The sequence below is a fragment of the Artemia sp. Qi Xiang Cuo genome, chromosome 10 (genome assembly GCF_049724085.1).
Source record: "Artemia sp. Qi Xiang Cuo chromosome 10, ASM4972408v1, whole genome shotgun sequence".
Classification (NCBI taxonomy): domain Eukaryota; kingdom Metazoa; phylum Arthropoda; class Branchiopoda; order Anostraca; family Artemiidae; genus Artemia; species Artemia sp. Qi Xiang Cuo.
Genome location: NC_142803.1, coordinates 8,439,134 through 8,467,059, shown reverse-complemented (window position 1 = coordinate 8,467,059; position 27,926 = coordinate 8,439,134). Strand labels below are relative to the sequence as shown.

Genomic DNA, 27,926 nt, shown 5'->3' with positions numbered 1-27,926 from the left:
CACCCTCTTAAAAATGTGGACACAAATAGAAGGGTTTAATTTAGTTTCATGCCTCGTCTAGTTACCTGAATGGAAAACTTGATACCATTCGCAAAAAATTTGTTTACTTTCTTTGATAGCTTGGATAAACTTACGCTATTTTGATTTGGTTAAATCTTAAGAGCAGAAGCAGCCCCAAAAGTTTGAACATAAAACCCTCAGTCGTTCTTGGGATACTGCTGAGATGCCTTATTGGGAATTAGCATTAACGCAGTGCATTCTGATTTAATCTTATGGCAACATTTAGTTTTCAAACATAAAGTAAAATGGGACTCGGGGCGTAGGAGGGGGATTATTTTTCCTTCGATCACTTTCGACTAGTAAAACAGGCACCAGTCCTTTCTATTTTCAATCAAATGAGCCCTTTTCGAGATTTCTACGACAATTCCTTCGATACAAAAGTGCCCTGGTCTAAACAACAACAACAACAAAAATATAATACTTTATACCCACATCGATCTTTACTTTAAAAATGTCAACTCTTCCAATCACTTTCGACTGTTAAAAAGGGCACTAAGCCTTTCGATTTCCAATCGAATGAGCCCTTTTTGAGTTTCTACGACAACACTTCCTATAAACACCTTATATACCCCCAGGGCATAACTTACAACTCTTACCCTAAGGGCTGTGAGGGTGGTTGTGATCCTCTAAGACCTAATTTCCAGAAATTTCAACTACGTTATACAAAATGGCTATCTCCAAATTTTTAGTGGATCGGTCTGAGAAAAATGTGGGCGCGAGTCTATCTCCAATCACTTTCAACTATTAAACAGGCCAATTGCCCTTTCAATTTCCAATCAAATGAGCCCTTTTGAAGTTTCTACGACAACGCTTTCAATAAAAACCTTATATGCCCCCAGAGGATAACTTACAACCATCACCGTGAGGGCTGGGGGGGGGGTTGTCATCTTCACAGACTTAATTTCGAGAACTTTCTACTACGTTAAACAAAATTGCTATCTGAAAATTTTGATTGGGTGTGTTTGGGGGAATGGTGGGCGTGAGAGAGGGGTTAGCTACCTTCCAATCACTTTCAACTATTAAAAAGAACATTAGCACTCTAAATTTCCAATTGAATGATCCCCTTTTGAAGTTTTTACGACAACTCTATCATTAAAAACCTTATATAACCCCAGGGCATAAATTACAACCTTCGCCCTGGGGACTCTGGGGGGTTTGTCATCTTTAAATACATAATTTCCAGAACTTTCAACTACGTTGAATAAAATGGCTATCTCTAAACTTTGATTGAATATGTTTGGGGAAATGGGGGGCGTGAGACGGGGGTTAATTACTCTCCACTCACTTTCGACTACTAAAAAGGGCAATTTCAATTTCCAATCAAATGAGCCCCTTTTGAAATTTCTACAACAACTTTCTATATACCCCTTACATGCCCCCAGGGCATAACTTACAACCCTTCCATTGAAAGCTCTGATGGGGTTATCATCCTCAAAGACCTAATTTCCAGAACTTTCGAATACGTTGAACAAATTGGATATATAAAAATTTTGATTGGATGTGTTTGGGGAAAGGGTGGGCGTGAGAGGGGGGTTAGTTGCCCTTCAATCACTGTCGACTATTAAAAGGTCAATAGCCCTTTCAATTATCAATTGCATGAGCCCTTTTGGATATTTTTACAACATAGCTTTCAATAAAAACCTTACATGCTATCAGGACATAACTTAAAAATCTTGCCCTGAGGGTTGTGGGGGGGATGGGTTGTCATCCTTAAAGACCTAATTTCCAAAACTTTCAACTCCGTTAAATGAAATGGCTATCTAAAAACTTTGATTGGATGTGTTTGGGGAAAAGGTGGGCGTTAGAGGGGGGTTAGTTGCCCTCAAATTACTTTCGACTATTAAAAATGGCACTAGCCCTTTGAACTTCCAATCGAATGAGCTTCTATGACAAACATTTCAATAAAAACCTTATATGCCCCAAGGGCATAATTTATAACCCTTGCCCTGAAAACTGTGGGGGGATTGTCCAGCTCTAAGGTATAATTCCCTGAACTTTATCTGCGTGGAACAAAATGGTTTTTTCAAAATTTTGATTGGATATATTTGGGGAAATGATGGGCGAAGAAGGGGTGTTAGGTGACTTCCAATCACTTTGGAATATTATAAAGGGCACTAACACTTTCAATTTCCAATCGAATTAGCCCTTTTTATGGAGTCGTTAGGTGTCCGTGGAAAGTGCTTGAAGTGGTTTGAAAGTTACCTCACAGGGAGATCCCTCAAAGTAGTATTGAATGATGTGGATTCAGTAGCATTTCCAGTGACGTGTGGAGTACCACAAGGATCAGTGTTAGGTCCGCTGCTTTACCTCATCTATGTTGATCTCATGCGTCTTTATTTGAAAGATGTGTGTCTTAATTCGTTTGCTGATGATATCGTTTTAACTGTGTTTGCCTCATCTGTGAAGGACCTGGTGAAAAAAGCGAATCTCGCATTGGAAAGTCTGGAGATTTTCACTTCATTAAGTCTATTGTGTGTAAATGTTAGCAAGACATTTTTAATGACGTTTTGTAAAGTTGGTACACCACTGGATGTTTCTGGCAAGGTAAGTTTATGTGGTAATCTAGTTCAGCAAGTTGATCATCTCCGCTACCTTGGTTTTTATCTTGATTCCCATTTGGTATGGAAGTGTCACAGTGAAACAATTTCATCAAAAATGGCACGTGGGGTTGGAATACTTCGACATCTGCAGCACTTTCTCTCTCAAAGAATACTTTTAACTATATATTATTCGTTGGTTTATCCATATATCTCCTACGGTTGCCTTCTATGGAGCAGTAACTTCTTATGCAACTATAGAAGAGTGCAAGTTCTACAAAGTAAAGCTGTTAGAACAATCGGTAGGCATGTCCAGGATGTACATGACACATGTGCTTGTTTTAGGCCCCTGAAGCTCCTTAATGTAGGTCAGATAGGAGATTACCAAGCTGCAGTATTTGTGTTTCAGTGTAAGAATGGTTTAACCCCTGATGCTTTTAAGAATTTTTACCAAATTAATAGTGATCTGCAAAATTATGGTACTAGGCAAAGTGATAATATAGTTGTTGATTTGCGTCGTGGTATCAGGTCTTCATTTTCAATGAAACACCTGGGTCCATCAGTATGGAATGAGCTACCATTGATCATTAGAGCGGCAGAACATGTACTTCAATTTAAAAAGAATTTAAAAGATAATTTTTTGGGGGGGAATTTTTTAAATTTTATTATTGTTGGTAGGTTAGGTAGGGGAGGAAGAAGAGCTGAAGCGGTAAGGGGGGGCTGGTAACGTAAGGGTGGGTAGGAGCTAAGGTAAGGTTGGCAGGGTGGGAGAGGGAGTTGAGTATAGTGAGTGATGGAGACTGGATTGGTTATTATTATTTTTCTTTTATATCTTATTTATGTATTATCATTTTTAATTCAGTTATTTATTTATTTTTCTATATATATATTTTTTTTTACTATTATTATTATTATTACTATTATATGTATATATATATATATATATATATATATATATATATATATATATATATATATATATATATATATATATATATATGTATATAGGATATAGTTTGTCTATTTTTGGTTTATTTATAATAGTTTTAATCAAATAGTTGAGGTTTATGTAAATAGTTGAGTTAATAGGTAAGTAGTTACGTGGAGTTTCGCGCGATCACAAACCTTCGTAGGTTTTCTCCAGCGTGAAAGTGTTGTTTAATTTATTCATTTGTTTATGAATGTGGATTAATAAACTTATATGAACTTATATATATGAACTTTCTATGACGACGCGTTCAGAAAAAACCCTATATGCCCCCAGGGCATAACTTAGAACCCTAGCCCTGAGGGATGTGGGGGAGTGTCCTCCTCAAAAACGTAATTTATATCTGGAAATCCACAACACTGAACAAAATGGCTATCTAAAAATTTTGATTGGATGTGTTTGAGGAAAAGGTGGGCGAGAGAGGGGGGCTAGCTGCCCTCCAATCAGTTTCGACTATTAAAAATGGCACTAGACCTTCGAATTTCCAATCGAATAAGCCCTTTTTCAAGTTTCTACGATAAAGATTTCAATAAAAACTTATATGCCCCAGGGCATAACTTATAACCCTTGCTCTGAAGACTGTAAGAGGAGTGTCCTGCTCAAAGGTATAATTTCCTGAACTTTAACTGCGTGGAACAAAATGGCTATTTCAAAATTTTGATTGGATGTGTTTGGGGAAATGTTGGGCGTGGAAGGGGTTTCAGTTGCCTTCCAATTACTTTCGACTATTAAAAAGGGCACAAGCCATTTCAATTTCTAATCGAATGAGCCCTTTTTTAAGTTTCTATGACAACACTTTCTATAAAAACTGTATATGCCCCCAGGGCGTAACTTACAATCCTTGTCCTGAGGGCTGTGAGGGGGTTGTCAACCTCAAAGACCTAATTTCCAGAACTTTAAACTACGTTGAACAAAATGGGGATGTGTTTGGGGAAAAATTGGCGTGAGAGGGGATTTTGTTACCGTCCAATCACTTTCAACTATTAAAAAGGGCACTCGCCCTTTGAATTTCCAATCGAATGAGCCTTTTTTGAAGTTTCTATGACAACACCTTCTATAAAAATCTTATATGCCACCAAGGCATAGCTTACAACCCTTGCCCCGAGGGTTGTGGGGGAGCGTCCTCCTCAAAAACATATTTTCTATCTGGAAATCAACTACGCTGAACAAAATGGCTATCTCAAAATTTTTATTGGATGTGATTGGGTGAATGATGGGCGTGGGGAGGGGCTAGTTGCCCTCCAATAACTTTCGACTGTTAAAACGGGCACTAGGCGTTTGAATTTCCAATCGAATGAGCCTTTTTTGAAGTTTCTATGACAACACCTTCTATAAAAACCTTATATGCCCCTAGGACATAACTTAAAACCCTTGCCCTGAGGGTTGTGGGGGAGTGTCCTCCTTAAAAAGATATTTTCTATCTGGAAGTCAATTACGCTGAACAAAATGGCTATCTCAAAATTTTGAGTGGATGTGTTTGGGGGAATGAACGGCGTGGGGGGGGGGGCTAGTTGCCCTCCAATCACTTTTGACTATTAAAAAGGGCACTAGCCCTTAGAATTTAGCCCTTAGTATATTTTTATTTAGTTTTATATATAAACTTTCCATGAATAATAAAGATTAATACCGTATTCTGTTATTAAGACATTTTGCCTATTCTTTTTGACAACCTTTCATAACCCACATAATAACCATATTAACCACATGAATACATCCCTTTGATAACCCACATACAGTTAGTGTGTTTCGATTCAGTTCAACATTGACCTCACCATTCCATGAAATCTTTACTAATATCCTTAGCATTAGCGATAGTAGTAATTATAGTAACAGAAGTAATAGTAGGATCTTTGGGAATAGTATGAGTGGTCGCAGTAGTCGTAGTAGTAGCAATAATAGTATTCAATTTTTTCCTTTTTGTTTTAATTCAACATCCCCTCCTCATACCCTGATAGTTTCAACTTCCTTTTGACAACCTGTATACATAAAACGTGTTTCCATTTAATTCGACACCACCCTCAAATTTTATTAACAATTTCTGCTTAATAGCCTTAGTCTTAGTAGTAGTATTAACACTAACAGTAGAAGTAGTTGTAGTAGTTGCAGTAGTATGCTTATAGTACCCTTTGCTTTGTTTAACATCCCCCTCACCATGCACTGAAATTTTCAACTTAATACTCTAAGCTGTTCCTGATAAATAACTGTTACGCCCTTTTCATAGCCTGAATCGACATAGTTTTGTTTTTATTTAGTTCAACTTCCTCCTCAAAATTCCCTGAAAGTTTCACCGTAATACACTTTAGCTTCAGTAGAACTACTAGCAGTAATCATAGTAGTAGTAGCAGAAGTAGAAATAGTCGTAGTAACAGTAGCAGTAGTATTAGTAATTTTAGTCACAGTAGTACTAGTTGCAGTGGTATTAATAGTAGTATGTACATAGTGCCAGTTGGTTAGTTCAACATCCCCTTTAATATCCGTGGAAGTTCCAAATACCCTAGACCATTGGTGGGATTAGTTTAAACAAAGTTTTTCCGAGGGAAATAAAGAGTGAAGTTGAAGCTTAAAACGAACGAAATTATTACTTCACAGCCTATCTAACATATATCAATAAAACTAGTGCAAATCAATCAACTGGTGATATTTCCCAATGTTTGTAGGATTACAGAAAACTACCGCTTTACTGAAAAGACAAAACAATTTAGGAGTTTTGGTACGGTGAAAGTAACCATTTAATGACACTTTTAACAGTATAAAAGTAAACCATTTTAGGATTGTTGCTTTATTTTTTTTTCGTTTAATTTTGCATCACTTCTGAACAATGAGCTCAGTTCAATGATTGACTGTCGTTTTGGATCTGAAAAGGACATTTCATGATTGTTTGGTTGACAAGTTCAAAGTGAAGAAATCTTATTAGTATTAGGACTACAGACTCCCTTTATAATTTGTATCACAACTTGAAATTTTTCGTTTTACAGAGAAAAATAACTGGATTTCCAGAGTGCATATTACGGTTGGTATGTTTTTCATTTCGAGTAATACTAGGTAAGACCAAGATGTTACCTTCAAAATCAATCAATTATTTTTTATGCTGTTTAATGCCTTTAAACTTAATATTTTTATGCTAAGTTTTTAAGATACTTTTAATTGTATAATAAAAGTTACTGATATCATAGCTCCTGTAAGACTATGAAAAGCATTATAGATTAGTTTCTTGTTGCGAGGCTCCGTTTTTACTTTAGACTCCTAAATCACTATTCTTGTTTTTTATACTTGACTTTTGTGTTTTCAGTAAAGCACTAGTTCTCTCTAATCCTACAAACATAGGAAAGTATCACCAGTTGATTTATTTGCACTAGTTTTTTGATATATGTTTTATAGGCTATGAAGTAATAATTTTTGTTCGTTTTCAGTTTCAACTTCGCTCTTTACTGCATTCGGAAAAATTTGTTTTTTTTAAATTAATCTTTGCTCGTTTTTGATTAAAATTTAATTTAGAAACAATACTGTCATGCTCTTTTTTATTTTATAAAATAATTTCTATTCCTTTTAATTTTAATGCTGCTCCTTAGTCTCAGTTCAAAACTTATTTTTTTTTACATATATATAATTTCTTATCACCTCCAATCTAGAGAAACATAGTGTCGTTTATTTTTGTATTTATTTTTAATAAGAAATAGAACTTTAAATCTTTGTTTAAAAAAAAAAAACTTTAGTAATACTTAAGAAATTAGCTCCAGGCGAGTAGCGTTTACACAAAAGGTTAACTAAGCGGTCATGTTTGTGTATCAACATGCTTGTAGAAAATCTTGCTAGCTCAACAGAAACGTGCCTTTAGGATTAGTGAGTTATTTGACCTGTCCCTAAATAGAAAAGCCACTCATTACTTAGAGATGAACCGAAATCTTTAAAAAAGATCATTTCTTGTGTAGGTACGGTAAATGGTATTATAAACTAAATTTGTTTTCATTTCAAAAATTTTGGGGAGAATTACCTGAATTCTGCTACAGAACTGTTTTCATGTTTCTTTCTTCCTATTTGGATGCACATTCGTACGTATGGAGAGGACATTACGGTGAAATTATCAAGTAAATAATTTGAATAAGTAAGTGTAACAATACGTTATCCTTATTTTAATATACAACTTTGAGGGTTTCCAGAACCACATGCCTACACTTCTCCAGTCACTAAGTGGCGAGGGGTTGGGTTCAGGAGAGTAATTTCCTACGGTGCAGAGGGGGCAACTACCTCCACCAGACCACAGTTTCCCCAAGACCCAGTTTGCTCCCCCCCCCTAGCTGAAATTTATTTTCTCCAAAAATGTTGTCAAAACTAAGATAGGCCCGAATAGTTCAAGCACCCACAGAAACAGGTCAGTTTTTTTAGTTTACCTTTACCTTTTTTATTACTATATGGCTCGTTTTTCAGTGTTCTCTATCATTTTCACTTGATTTGGGAAAGTTGGCTCCAGACCACCCACAAGATTTTGATAAAATTACGCCATTCGTTGGGGTATGGATTTAGTGATCTACTAAGAATGTCGTTGCAAACCATGAAATGGACGACCTCTATTCCCTTTTGAATCAAAATACCTGACAAAAGACCTTCTCGGGACGTGCTTTAAAAATGAGTGCATCACGTTTACAAAAACAGTGAAATTATCTGAAAATGATCAGATAGAAGGGGGCAAAACCATAATTGAAAAAAAAAACAAAAAATAGTAATCGAACGCAAGACACACTAAATTGAAGTCAAACGCTGTACTAACAGAACCATGCTTCTAATAATCTGGCTTGATATATTGGTGTTTGTACCTTAATTGCGTAGATTATTAAGGGGACATAGAGGAGAAACATACGGAAGGTGTTCTTTTAAACCTCCAGAAAAGGGTTTTGGGTCATAATTACTACAATGATGATATCGTTTTATTCTTCCAAGCTTTTCTACTTAAGAAGTCATACCAAAAGTGTTGTTTTTGGTCAGGGGCATAGTTTACTATGGGGCATGTGGACAACCTTCCCTTCCAGATCACAGTTCTCCATCCCAGACCCCAGTTTGCCCCCCCCCCCAGCTGAAATTTAGTTTCTTCAAAAATCTTGTCAAAACCAATATAAGCCTGCATAATTCAGAGAAACAAGTCAGTTTTCTTCAGTATTTCTTTACATTTATGGTACTATAAGGCTTATTTTTCATTTCACTCACTGACATTTCCACTTGATCTGGGAAATTTTGGTTCATCTCTGCCCCCTCCCCCCTGCGGATTTCGACGAAATTATGCTCCTGTTTTTTGTGTTATATCAAACTTACGGATGGTAGAATTGATAAAAATCATGTAGATATGAGCCATAGCTTTAAAATGAGCCATTTAATGTCACTCTAAATAGTTCTGGTAGCCCACTAGCCCCAGCTTTTCCACTTGAGACGTGACATAAAAAGTGCCATGTTTGGTGCAATTTGGAACTTGATGGTGGAATTTATAGGAAGGACGTAAATACGAGCAATATCTTTTATATGAGCTACTACAATCTGTATAAGATATCGGCGATACCAATATGCCTCATAACAATACGTCCATACCGTTATGTGTGATATCGATACGTCCGATACCGATGCAGCTTACGCTCTTTCCCCAGGGACCATGGAGCGTCATACCATCACCAAAACCATTAAATTGGACCTTTGAATTATGTTGAACAAAATGGCTGTCTCAAAATTTTGATTGGATGACTCTGGGGGAGGGGGCCTTAGGGAGGGGGCAGGTTGCCCTCCAATCTTTTTAATCACTTAAAAAAGAGACTAGCAAATTTAATTTCTGTTCGAATAAACTATTACACATATCTCTATGATGTTCAGGTCACCCCCTAGCCCTGTTAGAAAAAAAGAAAGAAAAAAGGGAGACAGATCAGTGCTACCCATGCAAAAAGCGATTTTCCTTGTTGTTCAGGGATGGGGGCTGTATATTCCATTCATAAAGCTTTTGATCATTTAGACTCCAGAGGTACACTTTTTATTTTGATCTGAGGCCATTTTTGAGGGGTTCCACTCGTTTCAGGCTTTTTTCGAAATCACCATAAATTTATTTTCGCAATAAACTTTTACTTTTAGGACAAATCGAAACACTAGTTACCATTCTTAAATCAGTGTCAAATGGCAATTTGTTTCTTGGGTAGCTCTTTTCTAAAAGTGTTTTTTTTACTTTTAGTTAATATGGGCTGTGGTTCGCTCTTTACTAGGTTGCAGCTACCACTGCAACCATGATATTGCTGATGCACCCTTTTGCCAACTTGCATGCACAGAGTATGTTTTGGTTTAGTTAAGCTTTAGTAGTAGTAACAGTAGTAGCACTAGTAGTATGCAAATATTGCTCTTTGGTTAGTTGAACATCCCCCTCATCGTGTCCTGGTAGTTTGAACTTAATACGCTAAGCCGTTCCTAAGATATTGCTGATATGTCCTTTTGACAAACGGTATGTACCTAGTGTGTTTTGATTTAGTCCGAGTTTCCCCTCAGCATGTTCTGCAATTTTCACCTCAATTACCTCAATAGTCGCAATAGAAATAGCATTTGTACTAGCAGTAGTAGTAGTTGTGCTTGTAGGAGCAGTAATAGAATTATTAGTAGTAGTAGTAATATCCGAAGCAGTATTAGAGTGCACACATTGCCCTTTGGTCAATTATTCTCCCCCTCCCCCTCATCACTCCCTGAGAGTTCCAACTTAAAACTCTAAGCCTCTTTTGAGATACGCCTTTTTGACAAACCGTATGAGTCTAACAATTCCCCTAATATTACCTGAAAGGCCTTAACAAAATATCCTTGGTCTTTTTGGAAACCAAAAATCGTAAACAATAGGCAAATTGCATAACTACAGCCCTTGCCCCAAAGGCTGTGGGGGTGACATTCCCAGTAGAACATCTATTGGACTTTTAACTATGCTGAACAAGACGGTTATCTCAAGATTGATCGGATGTCTTTGGGGGAAAAGGGTTTGTGGGAGGGGGAGCCCTCTGATAACTTTTGAATCTTAAAGAGAGCACTAGAACTCTCAATTTCCAATCTAACAAGCCCCCCCCCCCGAAGTTTTTACGACAATCCCTTTTCCATACTAAATGCCTTAGTGAAGAAAAATAGTACATTGTGCCCACTTTGCTCTTTAATTAGGCAGCACTATCACTATGATGATTATTTTCTTTTTAAACCGGTGTTCTGATGTCGTTTTCAACGTGTGTTTCAAGCGCTTTAGTCAAAAGATTAAGAAATATTTGTTAAGGGTGAATCTATTCGATGCCTCCAATCCTGCCTCTTAGTCTACCTTTAGTTCCACCCGAATGCTTTTACTGACACTGGAATTTGTTTTTCGGTTCTAAAACAAATGGAAAGGCTACATATACAGGTAATTTTCAAGAAAAGCAACTTAAGGAATTTGCTGATATTCTATTTGAAAATTTGAAAAAAAAACAATAAAGAAACAATAAAACAATGTATTCTGTTTCACAGGATTTTAAGAAAGAGGAACTGAGAAATCACTGTTTTAAGAAAATTGCCAGAAATATTTCCCATCCAAACGAATTCTGGGTCCGGTGTTTCTGTTAATAGAATGTCTTGTTTGTTGAAGTCCTAAGAGAAGAACTTTCTGATTGAATTTCATAGGCCAATTCCAGTCTTTTCTTCCCACCAAGTCAAATAAATAAGAGTTTATTAACAACATTTACAAAACAGAATCGAAAGGTGATATGTCGACCTTTACTTTTCTTCAGGAGTCATCAGTTCGATCTCTCTGGGAAGGCCATCTTCTCCTAAAGAAGACAAGTAAAAGATAAGTGTCCCATCCTGCTTTGCACTAGAAAAAGAAAGAAAAATATACCGAACTTCTGGCATGTTATTTGAATATCACACGGTTTTAAAGAAGTATCAAGAACAATGAAAATGAAACCTGATTGTTTGTAGTGGATACTAGTGGTTAAGTGGATAGTTACAACACCATATATATTAGGCAAATTAGAAAAACTCGGTAATTTAATTTTTGACGAAAAATACCTCCACTTGCAGTTACGCTGTTTTTGGTAGCAGTGGTTGCCAAACTTAAAAAAGAAGAAACTGGGGAGAAATGAGCAAACACCAGGCTAAAACATTTTGGTACCAAGAAGCTTGAGAAAATATTACTTCCCTTGAAGCTCTGGTTCCCTTTAAGGATCAACAGATAATTATTGTGGGAATTCTTTCGGACTAAAAGCGTTTTTAAATTTAACTAATTAGTTTAATTTATTTGTTTTCAATTCAACTTGGCACCACTTTCAAAAATGTAATATTGTCTAAAAAGCTTGATTATTTTGAAGCAACCTATTAAATTAAGAACACGCAATTTCTAGGTAGGAGTAGACCTAAGAGAGATCCAAGACACAATAATTGTTTTATTTTAATATTCTTGGTACATTGAGAAAACCTGGTGACTGATATTTTTCATGAAACATTATAAAAACGGTCATCATCATTCTGATGAAGTAAAAAGTAATTTATATTAACGTGGAGACATTTAAGATTTTTTTTTAAAGTATAGCTAATTATTTATTGAAACGAACATATAAGATATACGCTACATCGAAAAAAAAAACCAAAATCAAGCTTAGATAAGATTTACAGGCCAAGGAGTCTTTGGGGGGGGACTAGCACAGTATATGTGTATTAATAGTGCATAAAATCTTATCTATCTATCTATACATCTAAACAGGAACAAAACGGTTCATTTAGGGCAGGAATCTACTCCTAGGAAAGGGGAACAAAACAGGAGCGTAAATTTTTATATAAAAAAAGATGTACTTGACCCCTTCAAACCTTATTTTCTCTTCTCAGGACCTAATTTTGCCCAAGATGTTCATTTGCCCTCTCCAACTGTTGAAGCGTGAAATGTAAAAAGCGTTTTTTATGGTTATATTTGTGATTATAACTATATTATTTGTTATGTTATTTGCCTTGTTAACCATATAATACAAACTGCCTCCACTAAATTTGGTTTAATGCTACCTTCTATTGGGTTGTACTAGTTCCTCCTACTTTAGGCTGTTCATTTCAATTAATTAAAAAAAACTTTTTCCACAAAACAAGCTTTTCAAAAAAAAAGAACTTCTTTAAACCAAACATGAACAAAAATAAAGTCAAATAATCTACCAAGCATACAACTACCCCCAAATCAGCGTAAAAAAATAAATTAAACCCAAAACAAACAGAAATTGAAATAAATAAGAGTCAAGCTCAAAACAAGCAGAAATTAATATGAATAGGGTTCTAAACCCCAAGATTCCTAAAAGCCAGAATATAATTTATACTTTGCTGAAAAAAAAAATCAAATTAATTTACTGAAAAAAATGTGCATTGTCAGTTTAATAAACATAAGCTGATATTTATTCCTTAAAATCTTAATTAATTTTTGATTTCTTAAAGTAATAAAAGTGTAAACATTTAAAAGAATTTTTTCATTAAATTACAAATTATATTCTGGCTTTTAGAAAGCATGGGCTTTAAAACCCTACTCATATTAATTTCTGCTGGTTTTGAGATCGACTCTGTTATTTATTTTAATTTCTGTTTGTTTTGGGTTTCATTTATTTATTGATACAGATATGTGGAAGTTGTATGCTTGGTAGATTATTTGAATCTATTTTTGTTCATTTTTGGTTTAACGGAGTTCTTTACTTTTTATTGAAAAACTTATTTTGTGGAAAAAGTTTTTTTAATTATTTTCAGTTTCTTTTATACTGACATAGTCATTATGAGGAAAAAAAAATGAACTTCTCCTATAGTTAAATAACCATCCCTTCCATAGAAACCTTAAATACCCCTGTGAATAAGTAACAATCCTTGTCCCCAATCTCTGAGTTTTTTTTTTCAACCCCAAAAGCCTTGTTATATGGTATATAGACTATTTTGAATAGAATGACTATCTCAAAATGTCTTTTAGATGCATTTCGGGACAATACGACGTGTGCGTGTCGGGAGGGGGTGGGGTAGCTACCCTCTGACCACTTTGACTCTTAAAAAGAGCACTAGAGCGTCTGATTACCAATCCAATGAGCCCCCCCCCCAGAAGTTTATATGACCATGCTTCTATCTATAATCTATCAATAGCATCTATCTATCTATCATAAAGAAAAAATAAAAAGGATATTAAAGGAAAAAAACAGAGAGAAGCAAAGAAATCAAAGAAACAAGTCAGTCAACATTGAATAACAATCAAATACAGTCAAATATAGTGAAATACATTGATTGGATGGGCAAGAAGCAATCCAAAACAATAATAAAAAGATAATAAAAATCATGTGATAATCTACAATATTAGCGATATATTTATCACAGCAGAGGTCACATGAAAATAAAATCTTAGGAACGTGCATGACAGTGATTGGAAAAAAAAAAATCCAGTTTTGCCTCACAAGCTGACTTATTTAAGTTAAATTTGTTTTAGGGAAATACCGTCTGAATCTCAGAAGCAATAGTTAGTTTGTAGGAGCAATAGTTAGTCAATTATAATTCCTGGAGTAGTATTGAATATATTTCTGAATGATAATTAGTCAGCTTCTGCAAAACTGATTACCTTGTAAATTGGCGTAGTGTTTAGAAGTTTGGTACGACGCCTAAGATCTAGAAAATTTAACAGTTCAAAATATCTTTGGCGTCTCCCAATATGCATCAAGCTCTCCAAATATACTCTATGCAATCTTGAGCAGTATTAAGGTATTCTTATTTCTTACACAGGCATACGCGGAGAGGGATCGTATAGATCCCGCCTCACTTAGAAACCTTGATATGTATGTGTTTTATTGTTTTTACTAGTTCTGTATACTTATTTTATAATTCATCAATATTATTACATTGATTTCGTGGTACTTACGAATTATACTAAACACACCTAAGAAGTGCAGTTACGTTAATCCTGATGAAACAATTCTTACTTCATAATATGCAGAATAATTGTATCTAACAATTTTGCATGCAGACCCAATATACTTTACACACACCCCCTCTCCAGCCCCTTCCCTAATGTGCAAATATATAGCCCGAATTATATATTTTCCAGCTATTCTCACAATGCGTCTCGGAATCATCTGTGATGGTACCGCAAAGCCTGTAAAAAAAAAGAAAAAAAGGGAGAAATTGTTTCAACCCGTGTAGCTGTAAATTGAATCAACTTTGACGAAACAAAAACCGGAAAAACCAGTTACGGGTGGCAGAAATGCTTTGAAAATGAATAATTTGGGCTGTATATCTGTACATTAGGGGGGGGCGGGGGAGGGAGGTAAAGTATAGCGGGTCTTCATGCAAAATATTTTAGCGACAATTATTCTGCATAGCCTACTATGAAGTAAGAACTGTTCCATTAACATTAGCCTAACCTCACTTCTTGGGTGTGTTTGCTACAATACTTAAGTGCTATTTCGTTTACATTAATCTCGGGACCTTTGGTACGATGCGTATGATTTAATAGATTTGACCATTCAAAACATCGTTGGCGATCAAGCTCCCCCAGTATACTATATGCATTCTTAAGCAACATAATAGTCTTCTTACATAGGCATGTGCTGTGAGGGGGTGGGGGATTGATACTGTCTCCCTTAGGAACTGATATGTATGCCGTTTCCTACTAGTTATGTATACATCCGTCATAGTTCAAAAAAATGTGTCCATTAATTTTAAAGATGGGCGACTTCACTAAATACCCCCTCCCCCCTTTCCAAATACAGAATCCTCCATTTGTGTCTGTTTTTACAGCTAACACTCTTATCAGAAAATTTTGTTCTTCAATATAGAAGAATATTGGGCTTCCTGAGTTGGGCCAAAGCTCATGACTTCTTGGGGGAGGGGCGTTAACATATTTTTTTGTGGGGGGAGATTTTTTGGAAAAAATCTTTTTCATATAATACGTACCAAATAGTTCATGTATTTATGTAAAATGGTAATACTTACTACACAGGAATGTGCATAAACCCCACGGGCAATACTCCTCCTACCATTCCTGGATTCTCAAATATAGGGTCGCTTATCATGGATGGACCCATAAAAGGATACTGAGGGTAGGATAAATCTACTTGATCTATATAAGCCTGGGGATAGGCACCGTAATTCGGAGTGTTGAACATGTGAAGTGGAGATAACGCGGCGGCCATGGCGCTGTCAATGCTTTGCTGGAGTTGGGGACCACTGCTAAAATCCTGTCCATTCAGAGACAGGTTATTATTTTTGACGCTTTGACGAACCCCAGTGACACGTTGTACATCGGTACCTGATACCCCGGATGGCCTTGAAGACACCATGAAAACATCATCACGGCCTTCTCTGTCGATCGGGACTGCAAAAATGGTTGTGCAAATGGCGACAAATACCTATAAAGAAAACTTCCTTTTCATGACACAAAATATCATCTAGGTTAGTAGCCTAAGTTGTAGTATAGCTAAAATTCATTTTGCAATCTTCCTTTTTCTCCCTAGGTTGCCCTAAGAATGACTAACATAAAAGAGAGTTTTGAGACTTTCTGAGTTTAATCTAGCCAGACAATATGGAGCGGGAAGCTAGGAGGAGGTGGCAGGAGGCCAAGCTTTTTGCTCTCTGACTTCTTAGAAATCACTCGAACATATGTATTTCGGGGCTACTATTAACGCGAGCTATGGTGTCATGGCCTCTGCACTGTATGTATAATCTATGCTTACATGGACATCAATAACTGAAATTGTATACTGGGAAGTGAAATCATATTAATTTAGCATAATATTTGGGGTTTTTAATTAAGATTTTAACGTTTAAAAGTTTGTTTTAAATAAATATCTCTTATGTCTAATGTCTGCTTTTATTTTATTTTATTTTTTGGAGAAGGGCTAGCGACTAAGAACTACTGTTTTACATCATCGGGACTCTGGAAACAGACTCCACGGATAAAAATCGGGAAACCAGATCTTGGATTCCAAATCTCGTGCCTTGGAGGCCAAAAAGTTGAGCCACAGAGTCCACAGACAAAACAAAAAAAGATAAGGAGAAAATTTGTGAAGAGAGTGAATAACATAGTGAATGCAACCTAAATAGATATTTCGACTATATATGCAATAGCAGTCATCAGCAGTATAATAGGATAAACTAAATAAAACAAATAAAAAGAAAACAAATGTATTCGAAAAATTTTATTAATAACGTAAGTTTTCAAACTAAATCATAAAATAAAATTGAAAGAGCCTCATTGATCTCACCTAATATAGGCTCAGAAAACTTTCATCAAAAGTTTCCTCATTACCTCTCTTGTTTTTGTGTAATGGAAAGGCAGTGTGGTCTTCGTCACTATTTACGAAGTCCTCAACTAGTATTCCTACAATTTTGTAAATTCGCGCGAATGTGTCTTATTTTATTAGTAATTTTGGTACTTTCCCATTATATGGGCCTTTCTAAAAAGTCAAGTTTGGCTAATGCTAATGGAATAAAAGAAAATAGGATGAATATATAACAGTTTATAAACAAATTTTGGGCTATACATGTACACATTAGGAGTGGATGTGGGGGGTAAAGCATTGCATATATTAAATACGTAACCTAACATAGGTACCTCCCCCCCTAGACCCCAAAAAATAACAGTTTAAATATCGTATACAAAATGAAAACCACGCTATGCATGTCCATTACTCTATAGCGGTGTCTTGAATTACCCCGCCAAAAACGAGTTTTTCGTAACTGGTTTCCTTGTAAAGGCCCATATAATGGGAAACTACCGTAATTTTTAATCATTTTATTGTCAGGCTTGGCTTTTCTATCTTAAAACATAATCGTATGACTTCTTATCATTTTTAAGGTTTGATAACCGGAAAGAGAATAATATTGAGGTGTTTCAAGCAAAATATGGTAATATAAATGGATTAAAAGTTGTGGTTAAGTTACTAGCTCAGGAATTAACTAATTAGTATATTCAGTTTTTTGAAGGGGCTGCATACCCTTTTACAGGACAAGGGGCTTAAAATATTGCACTCACCAAATTTCTAAGGGGTTCCATTATTTCCGTGTACTGGCCTTGCAATCTTTGAAGAACACTAAATGCTTGTAACTTACCAAAATTACTTTTGAAAGTATAAGTGGTTCGGATGACATACATTTGAGATTTGTAATTAAGTACAGGGTTGAATCACCCTGCCCCATATAAGCGGGTTGGGTTTTGCTGAAAGTGAATTGGATCTATTTTCTTGATTTCGTCTCATAGGATAAAACTTTCTAAAACTCGGAATGAATAGGCTGTAATTGGTAGTTCTAACTTGCAAAGACAACAGGAAGGACTAAGGAAATGTATTTCGTAAGTAAATTTCTATTTTATTCTTACTACTAACTACTACTACTAACAGTTCACCTCAGCACCAAGCCGCCTGAGGTCAACACAGCTACGCACGCTCCTCCTCTACCCCAATCTATTCAAAATATCCCTTTTTACATCCTCCCATGTAGTTCCCATTTCCTTTAAATCTTTCTTTATGACGTCCTCCCACCCGAGACGAGGACGACCTTTAATCTTTTTTAATTTAAGTTTTCAGTCAGTTTTAACATCAGGTCAACCAAATAGAAGCTCTAGTCCTCAGTCTCTTTATATTCTCGATATTTGTTTACCTTTAGGACACAGTTATATATCTTAGGCTCTTAGATCTTACCTGACCCACGACCACATCGGTTCACGAGCAGAATTATTCTTTAAAGTAAAAAGGACAGTGAAAAAACCAAACATTTTTTGCCTTTTAGACTGACGTTAGCACTATTCGTATCCGAAGACTTTTCTTCAAATTTTTCATCTAGTTGTCCAACATTATAATGTTTTGAAGGCAGTATCGAATTTTTGCCAGTGTTTCCACATTGAACCGTAAAAATAGACAAGTGAAGCAAATTTGTGAAATTTGAGAGTGCTTTTAGTCTGTAAACATTCAAACATTACCAATTTGCTAATTTTCAAAGATAACTAAACCTTCAAAGGAGAGCTACTCCTTTTTAGGCTTTTTAGTACCATATGTTTTGCGCTTATTTTTGCTGATTTTTCATCAACTTGATTTTTTTTTAATTTAGCAGCCCTTACCTTCCAAAAACTGCATAACTGTATATAGAACTTTTATTAGTTGAAAATTGAATTCCCGATTTATTTTTAATTTTTGAAGGAATGTATGGATGCGTAAATTTGCACTTAATCAATTCAAGAAGTCGGATTTTACCTTCGCGGTCCGTGGCACAAGAGACTATTGGCAATAGCAAGTTGATTTTAGAATGGCAAGCAATATACACTGGTGATGGTTAAAGGTAATCAGCAGGATATATGACATTTTTTCACATCGCTAGGGGGCAGCACAATGCTCCAGTAATTACAAAGAATATTTATATACGTCATGCATTTTGGGAGTCCTGTGGCGGAACAATAGATTGATCCTTGCCTGGACATGAATGGCCCAGGGTTCAAACCCAGCTGCGAAAACGCCGATGTGAGGACCTTTGAAGTCTTGAGGCGTCATTATAAATGAATGAATAACTGAATAAATAGATTTTAGGAGAGTGGAAAACTCGGAAAAAAACATCTTTCGGTTCCATCAAGAATAAGTTTCATCTGGAAACAAAGAAGTTTCGTATAAAAATTTCGAGTTTCGATCTGTTTCGGCGAAGGAACAGCGGTGATGTAGCACATTTAAAAAAAAAAAAAAAGGAATACGAAACAAAAAGAACCAAAACTTCCAAGCACCTCAAGAACCATATCAATAGAGGGTGCTGAGTCTAAGAGGGAGATCCATATATCGCGGGGAGGGATTTAGAGTTGTTCATATAGGAATTCGTCTTTCAGAGAGTGCAAGGGCATATTGGTCAGCTTAGCAAAACCGGTATATTACATGAAAGCATGAGAACAACCGAAATAATCAATTAATTTTGGGGAGACTGGGTTTGGGGTACCTCCCTCTTACCTAGTGTCCTGGGTACGAGCAAATTGCGCACTTCAAATAGGCAATGACAATTAGACTTGAACTAAACACAGGTTCAAGGTCAACATAAGTAAGTTTATAACGTTGTTTATAACGTGTACGAACGTTGTTTATAACGTATAAACTTACGTAACGTAGGTTTATAACATATGAACTATACGTTACGTAAGTTTATGTTTGGAAATTAAGGGAAATAATCATCATTTATCATCAATAATCATCATCACAAAAATAATCATCCAACGCGGATAGGAAGTCACCTTTTTCCCCACAATTCTTCTTTGTCTTGTCCACATCAGTAGGGTCTACCCCGAAAGTTGTTATATAATTTTTTTTTGTTTTTTAATTTTATTGTAACGGGCTGACTGTGCATTATTGTCTTAATTATCATGCATTCCGGAGCATTGTATTCCCACATTTTCTCCATCAGTACAGCCTATATGCAATAGAGTATCTGTTAATATAAATCATTTGTTTTTCTAATGGATGTTAAGTCTTCCAGCTATGACTGCTAAGGTAAACTGGTGACAGATATCCAATATTTTTAATATATCAATATTTTCCTCGGAATTTACTTTTTGGATTAATAGGGCGGAGAAGGAGCCTATTGTTCTCAATACTAAATAGAAAAGACAAGCCTCACTAAGTACTCAATTAAAATCATTCATCAGTGCTTATTAAATAAAAATATGGATTTCGTTAAAATAATGATTAAGCCTCAACAAGGTTTATTGAAGTTCTTTTTTTCACTAAACACTAAATTACAATAAAGACTTCTAGTAGAAATATCTACTTGTAATTAATTTTGTTGTCTTATTTTCTGACAGATTTTTCTGTAAACCCTTATTGGTCTCAATGATATGTTTTTGATAAGCTATTTGACTTGAGACATTGATTTACTTGCATCTTGAGAATTTTTGGTAATATACATCATAGTCAAATGTTTTTTTGAGACTCCAAGGCTATGCTAGAAACCAATTGCCTTAGAGTATGATTAAGAATATCACATACTGTTGATATTCCTAGGTAAAAGTCATAATGAACCGTAGCCATTGAAACTCCCGTAGCCAAATATTACAGAGCCATAGCTACATTTACTTCTGGTGAGCCTGGTTGCCTTAATTGAGTGTCCTCCTTGGACAAGATTTTTCTGGCCGAAAACATATTTTATTACTTTCAGCAAAAATTGTACGGGCCCTGTATCTCCTTATCCTAGAAAGTCTTTCACTCCGTCGTTTTGTCACAGACCATCCTGTTGCATTAGCCATAAGATTGTCTCCTTCTCCTTCTCCAAATCTTCTTCTCCATTTCGGTTTTTTTTTTGAATAAAGATCTGAGACGATGGATTCTATGGTTCTCATGGTTCTATGGATTTTTACGATAACCTAGTGTGAAGGTTACGCTTAACGTACCGTAGCTTCACCACTTTGCATTAGAAATTTCACACGTACTATTAAAAGCAGCTTAAGCTATAGCTGATTATATTGTTAAATAATTTTGACCATAGTTTTCTGTCCCCAAGCGTGATATTTTTTTTAATTTTTAGCTTGATTCAGAGCTTTGTATTTACTAAAAGAGAGTTTCAGTAAATATTAATAGCAAGTAAAGTAAGTATGGCAGCACTAGACCCTTAGGGTCCAAACCGGCGGTGCTGATCTAAGTTTCTTGGCCCTTCAGCCAGGAAGTGCAATGGGGGGGGACTGGGGGCCAGCCATCCTGCGCTTTCGCATACCCTTCCTGCTCACCTTCCCCATATTTCTCCAGGTACCCATTTAGAGCTGGGTTGACTCTGGCTAAGCTTACAGAGTCACACCACTGACCCGCGTCACAAACCAAATAATTGGCCATGCCAGGGATCGAACCCGTGCCCCATGGACAAAGAATACTCAACCCAGCGCACGTCCACTTAGCCAGGACGGCTTATAAGTAAATATTAATAGTAACAAACAATTTGCGGTATTGAACTGTAAGTAAGGAGCTATGCGGCTCAATAGTTACCGAAACTTTAAAAAACGAAATTTTGATATCAACATTTTATACCAAAAGATCGGCTTATTATATTGATTCCAAATATATAAGATTCATTAAGTTTAGTGTTATCATTCAAAAGATACGATTCTGAAATTTTTTTTTCTAATTTTAAAAGTCAAGGAATCTTAATGAAAATTACACCAATTTTTTTGCCAGAAGAAAAATCACGGATGTGCATTTATTTGTTTTTTTCCAGGGGTCATTGCAATGAACCTATAGTCCTAAAATATCGGGAAACGGCTCATTCAAACGAAATTTAAACTTAAAGTGCCCTTCTTCGGTGACCAAAAATACTGGAGGGCAACTTACACCCCTCCCACGCTCCTTTTTCCCAAAAATCGTCCAATCAAAATTTTGAGAAAGCCATTTTGTTTAGCACAGTTAAAAAGTCTAAAAACTATGCCTTTGAAGATAACCAAAGCCTGGGGATAGGTCTTCAAGTTATAAAATTTCCCCATTGTTTGCGGATAGTAGTTCTTATTGGGAAGTATGCAGACATTTTTCGTCTGGGTGAGGTGTGGTTAATTTTCTGCTGCGGGAATTTTACATGGGTGGATGGACGGATAGAAATTCTCCAGGGGGAGGGAAATTTTCTGGGATTGAGTTTTTCAGGGGATATTTTACACTGGGGGAATTTGCCAGAATTCCTATACGAAATTCTTTTCATTTGTCCTATTTTCTCTTTACCGACTCAATTTTACGTGTTAAGAGATGTTAAGGGTAATTGTCCTGGATAAAATTTTCACCGGGATTGAATTGTCTAGATGATCTTTCTGTGGCAAGAGGGAGATTTTTCCTTGGTAGAGCCGGATTTCTCAGGATTATTTAAAAAACCATCAGAAATTAAATTGAAAAACAAACAGTTTTTTTCAACTGAAAGTAAGGAGCAACATTGAATTTTTAAATGAACAGAAATTATTACGTATATGAAGGGGGTTGCCCCTCCTCAACACCTCGCTCTTTATGCTAAAGTTTGAACGTTATCCCTATTCTTTAATAGCGACTTTTGAAACACAAGGGTCTTTTAATGAGAACAAAAAGAAGATTTTTTAAAGCACTAACAAACTTTGGTGTGAAGAGTGAGGAGCTGAGAAGGGGGCACCCCCCCCATATACGTAATAATTCCTTTTCGGTTTGAGTTTCAATCTTACTCCTTACTTTAATTTGAAAAAAATTGTTTCGTTTAATTTAATAATTTGCTATTGATAATTTGAGATTGGCTATTGACACGCTTATTCTTATCAATTATAGGTTCTACTGTTCCTAGTTCTTTCTTCAGTGGCGTATGTGTCTCCCCAGTCATTACCACTGGTGGGAGCGGGTGCTAATGATGGTGACAATGCTCTTTATCAAAATGGTGGGATGGGCTTGATCAACATCCAAGTGCAAAAAATCAATAATATTGATCAAGATATAACTAACAATAATGCACAAGCCAATATTGACCTGGGCAGTGGCTCTGCTACTACAAGTACTGGAATAGTCCAAAACGCAGCAAACAGTGCAATACAAGAAAACTCACCAAATGGTAACTATAACCAAGGATCAGGCAACTTTGGTGGACAGTCTGGATACAACTATCCGGGTGCTTTTCATGGCAACAGATTTAATGGGTATAACAGTGGTGGATATGGGAGACCAGGAGGATATAGTCCCGGATACGGAGGTTATAACCAATATGGACATGGATACGGAGGCTACCCCCAAAGACCACATGGTGGCCTTGGCGGTCTTGGAAGTCTTGTGTAAGTACCTCAAAAGTTGAAGAAATAAGAACAATTAGTTTTAGTCAGGATTGATTTTCCTATCTTTGTTGGTTGATTTTGTGGTAGTATCAAATAATTAAAGAGGTGATATTTCTTTTATTTTTATCGAAAAAAGTCTATGACACGTGCTTTAGCAATAAATCTATTTTTTAAATGGTTACAATCTTCTTCTTTTTGTAATGTTAACAAGAAACCTCTGTAACCCGAGTAAATATAGTGAGTTACAAGTTGACTGGAGGTGCCATTAAGTTAAAAAAACTTAAAAAACTTAATATTAATTTAAAATTAATTTAAAAAACTTTTAACTTGGTGATGATTTAATTAAAACTCTTCCTTTAAATTACTTCGTAAAATTTTCCATTTTTCACTATTAAAAAAAACAACTTTTTATTGTTTCTTGTTCTTTACTTCTGACCGAGGGAAACCCACTTTCGTAAATCACATACACCTGGCGGCACTTGCCAAGCGTGGCAAAAACTGTGCCAAGAGTGGAAAAACTGCAGCACAAATGGCGTTTTCAGATGTACATTATGTGACAGAAAGTGGGTACCTTCTCGCGCATTACAATTTTAAGAATTCGGTACATATTGATAATCCAGAGAAGACGCGAGAAGTGAAGTTTCGTTAATGTTAATGAAATAAAACAAAATAGGATGAAAAAATAATAGTTTATGAACAAAATTAGGCTATATATTTGCACATTAGGGGGGGGGGTACAGCAAAGCATATAGTAAATGCATAACCTAACCTAGGTACCTTTTTTTGCCCCTACAACCCCAAAAAAACTAACGTTTAAATATTGTAAACCTGCTTGACTAGTTTATTTTTTCATGTTCGCTATACAATATATCGCGTCTTTTCTGGATTCTTAATAAGTACCAAGAATTCTAGCCCAAAATTAAACCAGATAATCGTATATGCTGGTGTACTAAACCCATTCTTAGCTTAGGTAAATAATTTGGGATTATTGTCAATGTTACCCTCTTTTATTGCTGGAACAGTCTTTGACGATATTTGCTTTTTAGTATTTGGTGTATTTAGTTTAAAAATGCATTAGTCCTGTTTATTCACAAAATTAGTAAAAAAAAATCCTCCTACTATATACTTTACTTCAATCCTATAACAATCTTAGATCCTATCCTATAACAACAACAACAAAAAACAAGCAAATTAGGTCACCTAGTATTCAAAAGCCCTTCCTAAGTACATTTAATGTAACCGGTACCATTGTGCCATCTTATTATTATTTAAGCACACACGTGTGTTTGTATGATAGAAACAGTGTCATTGTTGCAATTTGCAATGCTGAAAAATTGCAATCAAACAATTCGTGGTAACGAACTTTAAGTAAGGAGCGACCCGGCTCAATGGTAACCGAAACTCTAGAAAACGGTATTTTGATACCAATAGATACATAAAAAGAATCAAATTTTAATGCTGATTTTAAATATATAAGTTTAATCAAATTTAGTTCTACCCATCAAAAGTTACGCGCCTGAGAAAATTTGGCTGATTTTCGAAAAAAGGGGGAAAGACCCTCTAAAAGTTATAGAACCTTAATGAAAATCACACCATCATATTCCGCGTATCAGAGAGCCCTACTGTAGAGGTTTCAAGCTCCTATCTACAAAAATGTGGAATTTTGCATTTTTTGTCAGAAGAAAGATCACGGATGTGTGTTTATTTATTTATTTATTTTTTCCCCAGGGGTGATCGTATCGACCCAGTGGTCCTAGAATATCGTAGGAGGGCTCATTGGAATTAAAATAAAAAGTTCTAGTGCCCTTTTTACGTGACCAAAAAATGGAGGGCAACTAGGCCCCCTCCCGCGCTCATTGTTTTCCCAAAGTTACCCGATCAAAATTTTGAGGTAGCCACTTTGTTCAGCATGTTCGAAGATATTATAAGTATGTGTTTTAGGATCACTTAATCCCCCGAGCTACCCGGGGGGAGGTCTCAAAGTTATGAACTTTACCCAATGTTAACATATAGTATTGGTTATTGGGAAGTATACAGACGTTTTCAGTTTTTTTTCTGGTAGTGGGGGGGGAGTGGGTCGGAGGTTATGTGGGAGGATCTTTCCATGAAGGAAGTTTTCATGGCGGAAGGGACATTACTATGAAGGGGACGCTGGATTTCCCAGCATTATTTAAAAAAGATCAGAAATTAAATATAAAAAAAACCAAGTTTTTTAACTGCAACAGCAGCAACATCAAAACTTAAAACGAACAGAGAATATTAAATATATGATTGGGTTCTCCCCCTAGTCAATACCTCGCTCTTTAAGCCAAAGTTTTTTTAGTACTTTCATAAGAGGTATTTATTCTATTTAACGGCCTTTGTGATTAAGCGGCCATTTTTAAAGAATTGGAACAAAATTCGAACTTTAGCTTCAAGAGCAAGGTATTGACTAGGGGGCGAGCCCCCTAATATACGTGTTGAAATTATATGAATTCAGAACTGTGCTACGCCAGTTTATTCGTCAGTTACGTGTATTTATTACTAGTAAAAACGTTGGTAAATAAAATTAAGCAACTTTCAAGAAAGCCTTTTAACCAAATAAAAGTAAATTAATATGAAAATTTTGTTTTAGTTATTCATGTACGGTGAGCCAAAATCAAAACCTGAATTAATTCAAAAACATTCAAAAATTAAACAAAACAAAAAGGTTTTTTTAACTGAAAGTAAGGAACGACGTTAAAACTTAAAACGAACAGAAATTATTCCGTATATGAAAGGGGCTGTTCCCTCCTCAACGCCTCACTTTTTACGCTAAAGTTTTTTTGTTGTTTAAAAAAAATAGAGTTGTGAGAAAGACAAACTTTAGCGTAAAGAGCGAGGCGTTGAGGAGGGGACAGCCCCTTTCATATACGGAATAATTTCTGTTCGTTTTAAGTTTTAACGTTGTTCCTTACTTTCAGTTAAGAAAACTTGTTTTTTTTTATTTAATTTGTGATAGAGATGCTACTATTTAGAATGTTTTGGGGAACAGTTGATCCTTTATGAGAATGCATGAAGTAGCCTGTTTTTATAATCAATAAAACGGCTCCATTGACAATAATACGTTATCATCTCAGAATTTTAAATTTACCGTTGTGGTGACAAGAAAACTTTTTAAGAAAACAACATTGTGACGTAAACAAATGTGTAAGAAAGAAGCTGATGGGTTTTGTCCAATTCCATTCTTAAATTTTGGGAAATGTTTTTTTTTATCAGTAGTCTAGCTTCACCTTAGACCTTAGATCCGGCTGTCCCACCTGTGCGTTCACGGTGACCCACGGTGACCCATGTGACCCATGGTCCACGGTGACAAAAGCATCAAGAAGGAGTCGCCAACTTTTCCTATTGTTTCTGCTGCCGGTACTTGTTGAGTTTTTTTTTTTTTTTTTTTTTTTTTTTTTTTTTTTTTGTAAGAGTGTTCAAGCGTTCGACCTATTTATTCGTGTCTAAGGCCACAACTATTTGATTAAAAGGAGAGAGAGAGAACAAATGTGGACATTTTGCAACATTCGCTAAAATATAAGAGTCAGACACAACGGTCTGGTGTTGCCTGTCTTGTTTTTTCGTCTTTAATAATATGCAGAGTGTTTTGCAGACTTTTTGCAATGTTTGCAGTGTTTTGCAGACTTTTTCCCATTTTGAAACATATCTACAGACCCTCGCCATAAAAATGCTTAAATGCGTATTTTATCCGTACAACTTGCACAGACTGTGCACTTCCTATAAGTACAACTGTACATACTTTCAGATTGAAATAATTTAAAAATTTGCAAAATGAATCTATATAAAGAAAAAAATGTCTATGTGAACGTTGTACATTACTACACTGTGTAACTTGTCGCCACAAAGGTTTTAAGTCTCTGTCTGGTCAATCACTAAGATTTACGCTTGAAAATTGAATATTCTTCAGCTCAACAAATTAAGAACGGGATATATAATTAGTGCTGTATGTAATTCTGATTTTATTCACATGCTTGAACATTACATGCTACTTGAAGTTGATGCCACTTGACCTACATAGGATGCCATATGCCACTTGACTTACGTAGGACACTTGAAGTTGATGGCAGTGTTTATTTCCATTTCTATTTTCAGGGTGAATCATCTAGCTCCACATATACATGATCATTTCCACGGGCATCGTAATAACATGCATCCTATGGGCTGGTTCTAATTTTAAGTTATATAATATGTATTTATTTTTTGTATTTATTGTTTACACAATTTAAATTAAATATTGAAATTGTAATTCTTAGTTTTAAGAGACACTTTGGTTTAAAGAGAGTGCATATATTTATTTTCATTTTTTCAAGCAGACGAGCAGAAAGAGGGTCGTTTGCCAAGTTGCTTATATTATTTTGCAATAGAAATAGGAAAACCACTATTCTAAGATGTCCATCTATTCGAAGCTCAAAAATTCATGACTTAAATTTTCCATCTGATTTGTTAATCACACATAAATTTTGAATTATTGTTTTACCCAAAAATTACGAACGGAATACATTATTGATATTCAAGCAAATACGTTCAAGTATTTCTTCTGTTTCAACATACAAACAGAAATGCGATCTTTGTCTCCTCTTTT

At 35.6% G+C, this 27,926-nt stretch overlaps 2 protein-coding genes across 3 annotated transcripts; one reads left to right on the top strand and one right to left on the bottom strand.

Annotated features, from left to right (window-relative positions):
• Positions 1–11,258: 11,258 nt before the first annotated feature.
• Positions 11,259–17,649, bottom strand: LOC148947436 (uncharacterized). 2 transcript variants are annotated; one of them, XM_089095846.1, is made up of 3 exons: positions 17,579–17,649; positions 15,538–15,953; positions 11,259–11,375 (listed from the first exon to the last, which is right to left on the bottom strand). In XM_089095846.1, coding segments are annotated over exons 1-3 (438 nt in total). In that variant the 5' UTR covers positions 17,600–17,649; the 3' UTR covers positions 11,259–11,374. The 2 variants fall into 2 exon arrangements, with proteins under 2 accessions (XP_088951972.1, XP_088951971.1); XM_089095845.1 differs by having other exon boundaries at positions 11,266–11,419.
• A 206-nt stretch (positions 17,650–17,855) lies between these two features.
• Positions 17,856–27,515, top strand: LOC148947435 (uncharacterized). The gene is made up of 3 exons (XM_089095844.1): positions 17,856–17,893; positions 22,827–23,320; positions 27,437–27,515. Exons 1-3 carry the CDS (start codon positions 17,885–17,887, stop codon positions 27,513–27,515), a joined length of 582 nt encoding a protein of 193 aa, XP_088951970.1. The 5' UTR covers positions 17,856–17,884.
• The last annotated feature ends 411 nt before the right edge of the window (positions 27,516–27,926 follow it).